Source organism: Spea bombifrons, chromosome 4 (genome assembly GCF_027358695.1).
Source record: "Spea bombifrons isolate aSpeBom1 chromosome 4, aSpeBom1.2.pri, whole genome shotgun sequence".
Classification (NCBI taxonomy): Eukaryota; Metazoa; Chordata; class Amphibia; order Anura; family Pelobatidae; genus Spea; species Spea bombifrons.
In genome coordinates, this window is record NC_071090.1 from 61,774,945 (window position 1) to 61,789,246 (window position 14,302).

At 37.8% G+C, this 14,302-nt stretch overlaps 2 protein-coding genes across 2 annotated transcripts in view; one reads left to right on the forward strand and one right to left on the reverse strand.

Annotated features, from left to right (window-relative positions):
* The window catches only part of FBXL13 (F-box and leucine rich repeat protein 13), a 60,315-nt gene that overhangs the window by 19,084 nt on the left and 26,929 nt on the right, over positions 1 to 14,302 (forward strand). The window contains exons 10-12 of the mRNA XM_053464272.1: positions 8,242 to 8,294; positions 9,757 to 9,857; positions 11,507 to 11,636. Coding sequence (XP_053320247.1) covers positions 8,242 to 8,294; positions 9,757 to 9,857; positions 11,507 to 11,636 — 284 coding nt within the window. The remainder of the gene's footprint in view (positions 1 to 8,241; positions 8,295 to 9,756; positions 9,858 to 11,506; positions 11,637 to 14,302) is intronic.
* Positions 2,885 to 11,727, reverse strand: LRRC17 (leucine rich repeat containing 17). The gene is made up of 4 exons (XM_053464264.1): positions 11,577 to 11,727; positions 6,428 to 7,267; positions 4,197 to 4,352; positions 2,885 to 3,959 (listed from the first exon to the last, which is right to left on the reverse strand). The coding sequence occupies exons 2-4, from the start codon at positions 7,173 to 7,175 to the stop codon at positions 3,571 to 3,573; spliced, it is 1,293 nt and encodes a 430-aa protein (XP_053320239.1). The 5' UTR covers positions 7,176 to 7,267; positions 11,577 to 11,727; the 3' UTR covers positions 2,885 to 3,570.

Here is a 14,302-nt window from a genome sequence, read left to right on the forward strand (position 1 = left end):
TCTTCTGCTCCCATGTAGGAGAAGGACACATACAGACAGCTCATCAGCGCTGCCCGTAACTGCCGTTTGCTGAGCAGGTTGGAGCAGATGACCTCTCTACTCACCAGGTACAGAAAGATGACATTAGCCGATGTCAGGAATCGCTCTGTCTGCCATCCTTGGAGGTAGAGGGCTCTGTCTGAGAATCCAACGGACGGGGTACTTGGGACTAAGCAATGGTATCATAGGAAACCTGCAGCAGATAAACGTCCCAAACCACGTGAGCAGCTTGGTGGTCGTGGCCTGCTCCAGCACCCATTGTGATGGTAAATTCTTGGGATCCGGCACGTTGTTCTGGCTGCTGTTGCTTGGTTCTTCGTCTCCTGGCTGCTTCTCCAAGAACGGAGTCACAAACCGCTTCAAGGGCAGGTCTGATGGGTCTGACGAGCTCCTCTTGAATGGTTTCCCCGTCTTCTTGTTCTGAGAATCCATCTCGTGTTTAACAACTAAGAACCTCTCAACTGATAAAAGCTGAAAACTGTGTCTGAAACGCTCCTGTGAGCTGCTTTCTGATGGTAACAGCCATTGTTCTCCTTAATTTTTATGACATCATCATTCCATGAGTCTTTGTGACGTATCCTGATAAGACATCATGGACACCAGTGACTCCAAACCCTTATCACTCTTCTCATTCAATAAAATTAATTGAAGATAATGTAATTTAAAGTAACCTTCCTTTATACGTTGTGTGAATAAAAGGAAACTCTACAAGACACCTGGTGTGACACAAGCTGGGGCATTTACCAAAGTGTGATACGTTGGATGAGTTTTTGCCCCCATGAGAAGGCTTTTTCACTTTAATTAAATTGGGGATCCTCCTTTTCATGGTGATACTTAATACTTTCAGCCATGAATCATCATCTAATCGACTGTAGAGGGTGTCTGAATTCCCCCAGCGGTTCAGTTATGTAATTTGCCAAGGTATATGCCCTGGTATATATATATATATATATATATATATATATATATATATATATATATATATATATATATATAGGAATATATGTTGTCTCTCTTGTAGATTCGTCCCAACATTGTATTCCTCTAAGTAAGTCTAGCAGACCCCCTCCCCCGCCGGAACCTTATTATATATTATTATAATGCTGCTGTCCCAAAGAACACTAGTGGCAGTATAAAGAAAACATTGATATTTAAAGATGAATTACATTTAAATTATATTTAAAGATAACAAAAAGGAAAGAAAAAACATTTTCCGTACTCTAAATATCTTTCCCATATAGTAATATGTATAATGTGTGTGTGTGTGTGTGTATATAATTGTGTTACTTGTAGCACTGGAAACCTTTCTGTTGAGTGGTACTGAAATGAATATTAATAAATACATCTATCTGCTTACTCCCCGAACATCTGAAATAGATTTCCAGAGCAAAAAAAAAACTGACATCTGGGAAAACCTTGCAACAAACTGTTTGTTAAACACTGTACCGAGTGTTTCCAAGAGAGTTCAGTGCTTCAGGCCACTAACTCCACCTTATAAAGGCCCAACGCCAGAGATCACCTCCTATAAGAATTGACCATGCATAATGTATAGTTTAATAAGAACGTTTGGTTGTTGTACTGACAGCTTATTTCCAGCGCCATGCTGCCTGTTAACAGGTAGCACCATTGACTATACAGCTGGCTCCGTTCCGACTCCGTGTGATGCCAGCCTATTGAGCCGTTCCTGCAGGACAATACACCATGCTGTCATACAAATAATGGCCCTAAAGGGCCACTGCAACAGCACATTATGTGACACTTTTTCCCACTGTGTCCCCGCTCTCTCCATGTCTCACGATGATGTGATGAGAGATACTGACACATGTTACATAATATCAGGAAACAGGATTCCCCACCTTATTATTCAAGCCTTGATGACTGCTTTTTAGTGAACAATTAAGAATTTTAATCCTGTATTTCTGGGACTTGTTGTAAGCGTTTAGTCGTAGCTTAGATTTGCAGTATTTATATTTTTTTGCATATACCGTGTATGTAAAATTAAAAACAATCTGTTAAACAACCTAATGTTTGTCCAGGGTTTGCATGACTATTGATTTAAAGAAAATGTGCAAACTTGCAGTCATTTGGAAAATGAATATCTTGTGGCTACAGCAAACCACATTATGCTACTCAAAACATAGCATGTATACAAACATTGTAATTTCTTATGTTTGGGCGACGACAGGGGTATGATTTATTAAACTCCATTTTACAAGAGTTGAAATTACAAAATGCCTATGATACACATATTGTCACATATACACATTTTAATTGTATTTACACTTATCCCTTCACAAAGGCACAACAAATAGCAACATATCTGATTGCACTAAATACACTCAACATAATGGAATTATGGAATTATAAAAGAGAGAAACATAAAGAGCAGACCTTTAGTAGGTATAGACTAACGGCATGCCTATGAGTTATGTATAAAGAGTGCTCACACCCAGGCCCGGCGCCATCTATAGGAGGGGGCGCCGGCAGCCACGCAGCCTGCAGCCGCGAACCGCCGGCCGTGGTCATTCATTAGAAGCGCGGCTGCGGCTTGCGGTCACTATGGGGAGGAGTGGGTGTGGCAAAAGGAGAGGGGCTTGTGGAGGTGGAGCCAGGGGGCAGCAAAATTATGTTTTGCCTAGGGTGGCAAAAATCCTTACACCAGCCCTGCTCACACTTTTCCCCCAGAATTAATTATTACACATAACCCGCACAGGGCTAGAACACGCTAATTAGCAACCATCTGTAGATGGCCTATAGAACAAATATTCGAATGAAGGAATTTAATGAAGCTGCATTTTTTTTGTAATTGCTTTCTATGTGTTCTGTCACAAGGGGGGTTATACACAAGACAGAGTTTGCTGAGGTTCCTTTGGCTGGTTCAGTAGGAAGATGATAAAATGTATTTGCTTACTAGCATCTGCCAGCAAACTGCATCTTTTAACACACTGAATGCTATATGTTCACAAATACATATACATTTTAAAACACATCGTATAAATCACACCTTGTTAAATTGCTGTAACTCCACGAGACGCATCCAATAGGGTCAGCTGTTATATTGATGCTGTTTGGTAGAAACGATTTGTTACAGGGTGTCAGACTTTGTCATCCAATCACAGAGTTTTGTTGGCAGCAGCGGATTGTGTACTGTTAGAAATGTCACCTGAGTTAACCATTCAGTAATATAGCAGTTTCAATGAGGAACTTCTACTAGTAAATCAGATCGGTGATTGACGGACTGATTGAGAGGAACCTGCTTTAAGGCTACCTGACACATAAAATAATGCATTGCCCTTGGCTGCTTTTGTCACAGTTATGTAAAGACCATTTCTTCTGTGATAGATGTGCACACTTTGTGAAGCATATATTGTTGGTATGGGATGCACCAATTTATTGATTCCCCTAAAAGGAGACAATTTCTTGACAAGAGGTCTCCAACAGCTGAGGGCTACATGCAAATGTAGGCCAGGCTTTGTTTTTGTTTAGAAAAGAAGCAAATTATAAGAAAGTATCTTGCTTACAAAATATGCTTTAACTTATCACAGTTACTATGACACCTTTAGGTTTTGGCTTTGAATTGTCCTTATGTCGCTCCCTTTCCTCTTCATCCATTGCCCGATCCGTGTGCACTTGAAACTTTTCATTTGGGCATTCTTCATAATAACTTCGAACATACCTCCCAACAAACCAGCCCTTATACTCCTCCGGCGACTTGCACTCCAAGCCGTTGTAGTTAACATTGTAGTGGTGCTTTAGCCAGTAAAACAAGTAATGAATGTGGTAGTCGCACCTCCAAGGGTTGTCTCTGAGCCAAAGCGTCTTCAAAAAGTACAAGTCCTCCAGTACGCCATATTGAAAGTTAGCAAGAGAATTATTTGATAAATCCAATTCTTGTAGATTCAATAGACCTGAAAAGGCAGCTGCAGGAAATAATACAAAATTAAAGCACACAAATTGGAAACCAGTATTATCTTTATAGTAGTGGTAGTGGGCCATCTGAGTTCTCCTACTTTATTGTCACTAATCCACTATTTTAATATGATATAAAATAGGTACTGTGTGTCACATTCGTGCCTAAAACGTATTAATTTGACATCGCCATGGAGTACGCTAGGTTAAAAGAAATACACATTTACATTCATATGTACTTAACTCACCCGAATCTATGGATTCCATACCATTGCTGCCCAGGTTTAATGTCTCCAGATTTGGAACATCTTCAAACTCTTTTGAACGTAGCTCTTTTATTTTATTGTAGGACAGATCAAGTTTTACGATGTCTGGAGCTATGTCAGTGGGGACTCTTTGTAATCCTGAAAGAATGAAAAGCATCATTACTTGTGGTTATGTCAATGTCATTTGTCATAGAAGCATAGAATTTGAGGGCAGATAAGAACCATCAGCCCCATCTGCCTATTTTTCCTGATGTAAGATTCCGGTCTAAACCAGTCCTTGGTCTTAGATTCTGGATAGCTTAATGTCTGTTCCATGCATGTTAAAATTCCCTCACTATAAGTCATCTACCACTTCTGATGGTATATGACTTAGTAATGAATAAATCAGTGTTATGGCGATTCTTTAGGGTCCAAACAGAGAGTCTGTTATTTACATCATTGCTTTGTATCATCCTGATAGATAATGATCTGACATGAAATGGAAAATGCACACTAGGTAAATTGTGTTTATAGCCAGCAGTTAAGTTTTTTGGAAATTCCCAGTGCTGATATTTGCTCGTTTTTGTTTTCTACCGGCTGCCATGGCTTGTTAGATTAGTTCTAAATTGCACAGATTATTAGATACATCGAGAAATTAAGCGCATACACTTTTTTTAATGCTAATGCTGTTTTTCAAGGCGGACTCCAAGAGACAAACATTTCGTACAATAAAGTTACTTTGATGTGTATTATCATAACCAGAGGGCTATTGGTTTCTAGTGACTGACATAGTGGACACCGTCTGACCTTGGCAATGTCCTCTTGACTCCTGTCCCAACTAAAATAGTTGGATTTGTTCGGCAGCAGACTGGTCCATAGCATGACATAGCTGGACACGTGTTACCAGATAAATCTATACCAGGTATTATATAAAAGTTAATGGTGCTGTATATTGTACTATGGTAAATTGTGAGATTATTCCAGAAAATCTTACAACCGGGTGTCTTTTTTTGATTGCACAGTCCAGGATAAAATGCAGTGAAGCACAAGCCATACTGGAAGTTTAGTTATGTGTTTCCGTGCATGTGAATCTGGAAACGGTTCTTTATTTATTTTCTATTAAATTGGAATTGTCACATATTTTAATCTATTTTACTAGATTGCTGACTGTAATGTGGCTTATAATTATGTATTTTTAGGTTATTCTGATTTAGTTTTTTTGTAGTTTCACGAATTTAGTTCATGCATTAGTCATTTGTCTGGCACTCAGAACCTCATTTCAGTTCTTGCCTTTATTCTCCCAAAAAATGCTTTGATTAGAAACTTACATAACTAAATATCATTGTTAATATGCATCAGAGCCAACATCATCCTTTTAAGTTTCTCTGTGGCTTGCTGCTATACTGCTGGCCCTCTTTTGGTTTACTCGGATACGTGATGTATGGACTTCATTATAAATAATGAGGGGGAGCTCGGCAAATACTGCAGATGGAGCTGTGGTCTTGTTTAGTTTGTTTACGGAGTATTTAAGTGGATGCTCTTCCTGCTCTCATCAATTGTGAAAACAGCTTTGTGTAGTACCCCGTTTCTTTCCTCACAGATGAATACACAATGCAGAAGTGCCACATGAAGCTCACACGTTGTGATGTTTACATTAAATTTACTAACTGACCCTCTGCGTACCAAAAAAAAAAAATATATATATTGACACAACAGGTAGAACTATTTTATCCCCAAAGACTGTGAAATTTTGCTCAGGGCTCCTCAATTAAAGGAACTCCTTCTCTTTTACTACAAAGTCCTTACCTATAGTGTCAGCTACATTAGTCTGTGGTTTTATTTCATTGAGAGTTAATTTATGCTGGCTTTTTGGTATTATTACAGATTAATGGGGTTGTGTCACCATTAGTAATATATATATATATATATATATATATAAACAGTTTTGATTTTACGATATTGATTATCTGCTGAGGATCATACAGTTAAGAAAGTCAGCTGCGCTCAGAGTATATATATATATATATATATATATATATATATATAAATATATATATATATGCTTTACAGCATGGTGACAGTACCAGTGATGTTTAAAACCTATCCCACCACAAAAGACATTGGGGAGGTCCATCCCTGTTCTCTGCATAGTATAGCTGTAATGGTTTAAAGGCTTATGTGAAAAGTCATTGGGTTTTGAACAATTATACCGAAATAGAAATATGTTCACCAACCTTTTCTTTTACAGTCTAATGTTGCAATTGGGTACAAATAAAGATGGCAGAGCGACGAGTCCACTGAAGGTCTGGTGATCTTGGGTCCTTCCAGGTGTTTAGGTGCTGCGTCGTCTCCCTGACATATAACTTCTGGTGTAACCTGTTTTAACTTCTGCCCATTCATCTCTACTGGAGTCTGACACTTGGCGTAATTTCCCATATTCCGGTTTCGGGGAATCTGCAGATATGTGATTAGGGATTCCAGCTCACAGTTACAATCCCATGGGTTGTCATACAGCCGTAGGTAGCCAAGCCTAGGCAGGTGAATAAACACCTCCTCTGAAAGTACTTTAATCTGGTTATGTTGCAGCAAGAGAGTTGTGAGTTTCGTTAAACCAGAAAAGGCTTGGTTTTCGATTTTAGTTATTTCGTTTTGCTGCAAATCCAAGCTCTTTAGTTTTTTGAATTTAGAAAACGCGTTGTTTTTCAAAATACGGATCCGGTTTCTAGCAAGCAGTATGTGTATTAGATCTTCTGGCCAGTCAGGGTGGACAGATGTCTGCCTCCTCTCCTGGCAGTCTAAGTATTTTTCATTAAGATATGTGTAAATGTCACAAGGTGATTCTGGAGTATAACGCTCTGCCGTGCTAGAATATTTCTTGGAGTTTTTCGGTTTGTCATTGTTTCCTCTGTGATTTCTTCTTATCTTCCTTAGCTCAGACACTGTGCAGAAGCAAAGTAGCAATGTAAGGGTAACCACTCGCATCCTGACATCCAGCTGGCCCTTATTATCCTGCCCACAAATAGAATAGGTCTTGGAAGCCAATGTTTGCAGATGGGCTACTTGGAATCCCCGTTCTAAAAGACAAAGAGCAAAAACATGTTTGTGAATGAAACATTACTTATTTTTTTTATTTAAAAACACATTTTTTCCTAATATTCAGAATGTTAAATCCAGCCTCTCACATAAATGGGAATATTAGGACATAGTTGTGTAACTAAGGAATATTACATTATTAGTGTGTTTATGTGGGCACGGGGTGGCCTTTGTTTAGTAAGTGAGTTCTGATTTTTTAGTAACTGCCAGGTGTCTCAATTTAGTCCCTTGTTTGCACCCAGATCCCTCTGTCCCTCTTTCACCGATGACGTCCCTCTATTCTAGGCGTTCAGAATGTTTTGTGGACACAAGTCTATCATAGTGTTCTACAGTCCTTAACCTTACAACAGTATGTTTGTGAACAACAGAACAAGTGTAGATTATTCTTTTCAGAAATATCTTCTGAAAAACAGCATCTCTAAACATATCCCCTAAAGCAAAAGTGTGTCTCCTTGGTCATCTAAAATGTTGGGAAGTATGCGGTGGTGCTAAGCTCTTGGCAAGCAGGTCAACAAGAAGGGTCATCTATAAATGAACCACATGTGTATGTCAGTATGTTATTGTACCTAACAGCCATGGATTTCATTTTTAGAGCAATGTTTATCAAACCATGTTGAAAGATTAATTAGTTTCAAGATATAAAATGTAAGTCTATGTTATAATTTATATAAAAGCAGTACAGTGTATTTGGGAATTCCTGTTGTAAAGACTTCCATCTTATCTCGCAGTTTGCTGTCCTTCACAGATTAGAAGAAAGTACGTTGATAGGAGACTATTTGTTGGATAAAAAACCCCAGAAATCTAGATATTGACACACGGTATTTCCCATAATGAAACATTAGAATGGCATGCATTTAGTTTGCAAAACTATATATATATATATATATATATATATATATATATATATATAATACACACAGAAATTTATTCTAATGAACGTGTTTTTTATTTTTAGGTGAGTGTAAAAACCTGCAAGATTTAAATGTGTCTGAATGCCAAAGCTTGAATGTAAGTGTTACTATTATTGAAAGCAACTTTCCAGAAAAAAAATACAGTTTGCAATGTGGTATCACTAAATTACAGATGTAATACTTAATCTGGAGCCAGGGCCAGAAAAAATGTTCCAGTTTTACATGATCCACATATGGATTCACTTATTCATTTTAGCAGAAGACAGTTGACCTCGGTTACAGAAAAAAAGGCTCTTATTGCAGAATGTTAAGAAACTGCTTTTTCGTACATAAGGGTTGTGTATGAACATATAGAGACATAGAATTTGACAGCAGATAAGAACCATTGAGACAGTATAGTCTGCATGTTTTGTTTCTTGCTGTAAAGGCTAATACCTATATTTGCAAATAGAAGAACTAAAATGTGAATAATACTTTTGGAGATGTCTTTTGGAAATGTGTGAAATTTAGATAAAACTCTTGAATATGTGAATTAAGTGAACAAAAATCTTCAATGTAACTTAAGTATTGATCCTGGAGAATACAGAAGTCAGTATCCACGGTTAAGAGACCATACCAATGAAGATTGTCCTTCACTTTCTGTGCAACCTACAAGATAGTTGTGTGTAAATGTCAATAACTGTAAACAGTGACAATAGACACCCCTACCGATCATAAAACTGGGTCAAGATACCACAACAGTAGGGTGTCAAATTTGACTACCAAGGACTTAGACAAAAGATAAGTAACATGAACAAATTTCAAGGATCAGATTTTAATGACATTTGGGATGAATATATGGATATTTTATGCCACCATATGGCACATATTTTGCATCCTTTGGTTTTGTCCCTGGCAGGTACAATGTAAAGTAAGCATCGTCCATGTGTGAATGCCCAGGGCTGTCTTTGCAAACTCTACTAGGGGCTCCAGCCCAGAGCCAAGTAAGGGAAGCAGCCACTTTAGCTTACTGAGGGAACTGACCCCTAGTACCTCGCAGACATAGGCTGTGGTTGTGAAAGATTTACATCTTTGTAAATAAATGAATCAACAGACCATGATTTATTAAATGGACCTAATTTATTAAACAGCAAGACAGACATTTTGTGACGGCAGGCTATCTATATTATCATTGCTCGCTGTCATGATGTGTCAGTGAAGGTTAGCTCCACGAGCCTAATGTCTATATTTCCGAAAATGTTTCTAATTATAGTTTTTTCTTTGCTGATCACAGAGAAAGCAATCCAATATAACTTCGCAATAAATTGCTCCCATAGGGAGCAAGTGAGTGGCAGTGCTGGATTTTCAGGGGGAAAATAACATTACTAAATCTTTCCTTTCACCCTAGCCAATTTGTTTATTGAATACCAGATGTACTATTTATGGTAAATCGCACTGCCTGTACACAGTTGGAATATTAAAAGAAATGATATTGGTGTATACATTTTAAAAGTAGGAAAGCACTATTTAAAAACAAAAAAAAAAAAGTAAATCTTCCTCCATGATTTTGTTTTGCTCAGGATGAATCAATGAAGATTATTTGTGAAGGATGTCCAGCTTTACTTTATCTCAATGTATCTCATACTAATGTAACCAATGCTTCATTACGCATGATGTCAAGGTAACCTGCTGCTTAACTTGGAATTTTGTGAACAGTTGTTTATGCAACGTTTCATTACAGAATAGGCCAAGATGTGTCAGACCTGTTAATTTACAGTGCTTTTCTGCCTCTTAGTTTCCATTTCAAATGGCGTAAATATTTTTGTCATTGTACATTTTCCAGTTACCTATAACTACTTCGTTAAACTGCATCTGACAGAAGACCCATTAACAGGAAAATGGTGCCAGGGTACAGCTGTGCTACCATTTTAAAAACATATAGATTGCCAAACCAAGCGGCGGCTTAGTTTTATACAGGAAACCTAAGGAATTTCATATTAACAAAAATAAAGGAAAAAAGTGATGTGTTTTATGGAAAGCAGCAGAAAAACAGCTCCTGTACATGATCAAGTGACAAAGGCAAAGTAAATCGGTATCTATGTGGTTGCCCACTGGCCTTGGAAAAACTGTAAACCCCTGTAGCAGGGTAGTAATGCCAAATTTTATTCCGTTATAAAAAAAAATGGGTGCAAATAGACCCCAGTTATACACCAATGAACTCATATCTGCTGGTCAGCTTTCCTTTGTGTGGAGGGCAACAGTATGGTAGCATTTTTATGGCAATCTCGGATGTGAATTTGTTACCAGATGCTGTGTCATCAAATTATATTCACGTATGTTCTCAAGATATGTGTGCAAGATACAGTGTTTTTATACTGGTACACATTTTCCAACATTCAATCTTATGATGAATCAACAGGGCCTGATCTACAATTCGCATCTTCATTCACACTAATTCACCGCAATAATATTAGGAAAAACTTAGAGCCCAACGGGTAAAAAGAATAAGAGGCATCTCCAGGCAGCAGCCAAACGGGAATGTTTCTTTCACAGTGGGCTGCCAGAAATCACAATACTAGTTAAATAACAGGTTTGAATTAAAAAAATAAAATCTTACACATGTTTTGCATGCTAGATTAAACATTTTAATCAATTTTGGTCATGGGTCCATAAAGAGAGAACAAAATTCTTTACATGCATCTTAGCTTTCTAAACAAAAGCTTGCAAAGGGGATATAGTTCCTAGAACTCATAAAGAGCAGGAAAGACCCCTGTAAGCTGTAGCGGACCTCGGGCTGTTACAAGCAGTTTTGGATAGGTAAAGCCATTAATATGTTAGCTGGGGATTACTGGCAGGGCTGTGTGGGAGAACCTAGCCTGACTCAAACAAGCATCGGCTCCCCTGGCACAGAAGGAGCTAGCAAAGAAAAAAACGCAGTGTGTTCCCCTCCCCTGTCCTCTGAGAACAAGTTGCAGTAATGCTTTCTGCACTATTTTACATACTCCTCTCCAAACTGCTTTCTGAAATAAAAGGGCAAATTAAAAATAAGCAATAGTGTATAAAATAGTGTAAAAAATATTTTCTTGGAGTATTAGCAAGGTAACAAACTCGCTGGTACTTTAAGGGTTATTTGTAAATCAGTTTGTAAAAGGGGTTATTTTTTCATATTATTTCATATTAAACAACAAAAGGAAATGCATGTAATTGTTTGCAGAAGCAAAGGTTTTTATAGCACAAATAAGCCAATACAGGGTGATTGAGAAGGGCTGCATGTTTTCTTTTGTGTGTGTGTGTTGTCTTATAACCTTTGCATACTTTCCCCTATTTAAGGTGTCTTCCTAATCTGCAGTATGTGAGTTTAGCCTACAGCAGAAAATTTACAGACAAAGGTTTACAGTACCTGGGATCAGCAAAAGGATGCCACAAACTCATCTACTTAGACCTGTCCGGCTGCACTCAGGTTGGTCTTTCCGTTTTCATGCAGAAAGAAAGCAAATGCTTGGAACAAACGACTGTGTCTTTCTCTCATTGTGCTTGGAAGTAGTGCTGCTCCTCCAGGAAACTCCAGTGGTTTTAAGTTACAAGGCTGCAGCTGCTTACAGTCTCGTTAGGCACAGCACTATAGGCACTGGCCAGATTCCAAGACACTGTCAGAATTATAAACAGCTCGTACACATTGGATCATGAAAAGAAGACTTGGGTCCTGCAAAACTGTTTTCATTGTTCCTATGAAACATACTTGTAGAGAGACCGCAGGTCAATGGCATATGATGAGATGACTGTATGTTATGAAATCAGCCTTTCACATTGGAGAAAGTTGCAATACTCGGCCCTTCATAATAAATAGTGAAATGAGAAAATTAAAATCACAACTCTCCTGCCAACTCTTTCTTTAGCGAAGAAATCCCTTTGAACCAATAAACTGGTTTCAATGTAGATATATATAAATATATTGTAACCTCCCAGAATTACATAATGTCAACATGGTAAAGCAAGAGAGGTTAAGATATGATGTATAAAGTATAATTGTTAGAAGTGTACAAATCACCAGATCTGTGCACAAAGATAAACCAAACTAATATCACTGAACAGAACTAAGAAGAAGCAGGTAAAGAGCAAAGAAATATAAAAAGAAGATGAAGAAAATTGCTCCAATTAAAAAAAAAAATTAAACATAAACCACCATTTTTAATTACAGGATTATACTTTAGCAAAATGTTAATTTATATATGTATATAGTCTCATGAGGGGAGTCCTTAATGCCAGCCAAAAAATATGAAAATAATATATACATCTCATCTAATATGCATGATTAATATTCCAGTTATTAATCATTTATTTATCAATTATTTTATCAAAAACACCTTGTTATAGATATGATCGTTAAATAATTAAATTATATCTATTTGGTTGCTATTAACCTATTTATGAAACAAAAATGGATTCAGCATCTTTGTACATGACTTTTTAAACCTAGTAACTTAAAAAGTTTAGCTGTATGTGGAGTAACTGGTTGGAGGGTGTTGTGCGTGAAGTTATTAAGGTTTAAATCCCTGATGACAGGCAACCAAGAGGTGGGGGTAATGTTGCAGGTTACAGATGAATCATGTCTCTCTGCTAATCTTGGGCATCCTTGGTAAATATGAGCAAAAACTGTGTTGGTAATTGTCTTTATGTTTAACCCTATGATCTTTTCTATCACTACTCTTGTGGATATCAAACAATTGCAAACACAATACAGGTTTATCAAAAAAGTGAAAAATACATATGGCACAATTATTGGCACCCCTACGAATTAAAAGGAGAAAAATATATTTGAAGCACATTCCCATTGATATTTTATATTTTTGTGCACCTGGGTGAGTAGGAACAGGAAATTGTTCAACCATGCCTTCCTGTTTCACAGGGGTGTAAATATTATGTAACACATTGGCCAAATTCTCTTAACCATTCATCACAATGAGTAATACCAAGGAATATAGCTGTGATGTGCGGCAAAAGGTTGTTTTGCTGAACTATAAGAAAATAGCAGAAGCATTGAAAATGCTCATTTCCACTATCAGGGCAAAAATTAAGACGTTCCAGTCAACTGGAAATGTTATGAATCAACCTGGAAGAGGACGTGTCTATATTGTCTGAACATACTGTGAAGAGGATGGTTTGAGTGGCCAAAAAATCTCCAAGGATCACAGCTGGAGAATTGCAGAAGTTAGTTGTGTCTTGGGATCAGAAAGTCTCCAAAATTACAATTCAAGGTTGTCTACATCACAAGTTGTTTGGAAGGGTTACAAGAAAAAACTCTCTAATCTCATCAAAAAACAAACTCAACCATCTTCAGTTTGCCAGACACTACTGAAACTTCTACTGGCACTACTGAAACTGGGGTCTATGGTCAGATGAAGCCAAAATAGAGGTTTTTGGCAATAAACACCAGAGGTGGGTTTGGTAAACACAGAGAGGTAGCCATATGGAAAGTACCTCATGCTGACGGTGGCTCTTTAATGTTTTGGGGCTATTTTTCTGCCAGAGGACCAGGACATTTTGTTAGGATACATGGCATCATGGACTCTTATCAAATCTTAACATATATTAAATGAACACCTGACTGCCGCTGTCAGAAAGCTTAAAATGGGCTGTGGTTGGATCTTCCAGCAGGACAATTATCCAAAACATACATCAAACATACAGGTCACAATATCAAGGTCCAACCATGGCCATCCCAGTCCCCTGACTTGAACTCCATAGAAAACCTGTAGGGTGAACTGAAGAGGAGAGTCCACCTGCGTCTACCTCGGAATTTGAAGGATCCAGAGAGATTCAGTATGCGGGAATAGTCTCAGATCCCTTGCCATGTATTCTCCAAACTCACCAGGCATTATAGGAGAAGACTCACAGCTGTTATCTTGGCAAAGGGAGGTAGCACAAAGTATTGACTAAAAGTATGGCAATAATCGTGGCACAGATATATTTAATTTTTTGGGGGGATAAACCTGCATCTTGTTTGCAATTGTTTGATATTCATGGGAGAAGGAAAGTCCTGACATCAATCACCAGTTATCATCTACCTCTTTACTTTACACATAGAAGACACATGCAGACAAATGCTTACTGTCTTATTATTTGACA

What these genes read in the sequence shown, in the direction of transcription:
- LRRC17 (XM_053464264.1), bottom strand. Translation starts at nt 7,175, where the DNA reads ATGCGAGTGGTTACCCTTACATTGCTACTTTGCTTCTGCACAGTGTCT. An exon ending in ATTAGACTGTAAAAGAAAAG is followed by an intron (nt 4,353 to 6,427) that starts GTTGGTGAACAT and finishes TCATTCTTTCAG; the next exon opens with GATTACAAAGAGTCCCCACT. An exon ending in TATGGAATCCATAGATTCGG is followed by an intron (nt 3,960 to 4,196) that starts GTGAGTTAAGTA and finishes TATTTCCTGCAG; the next exon opens with CTGCCTTTTCAGGTCTATTG.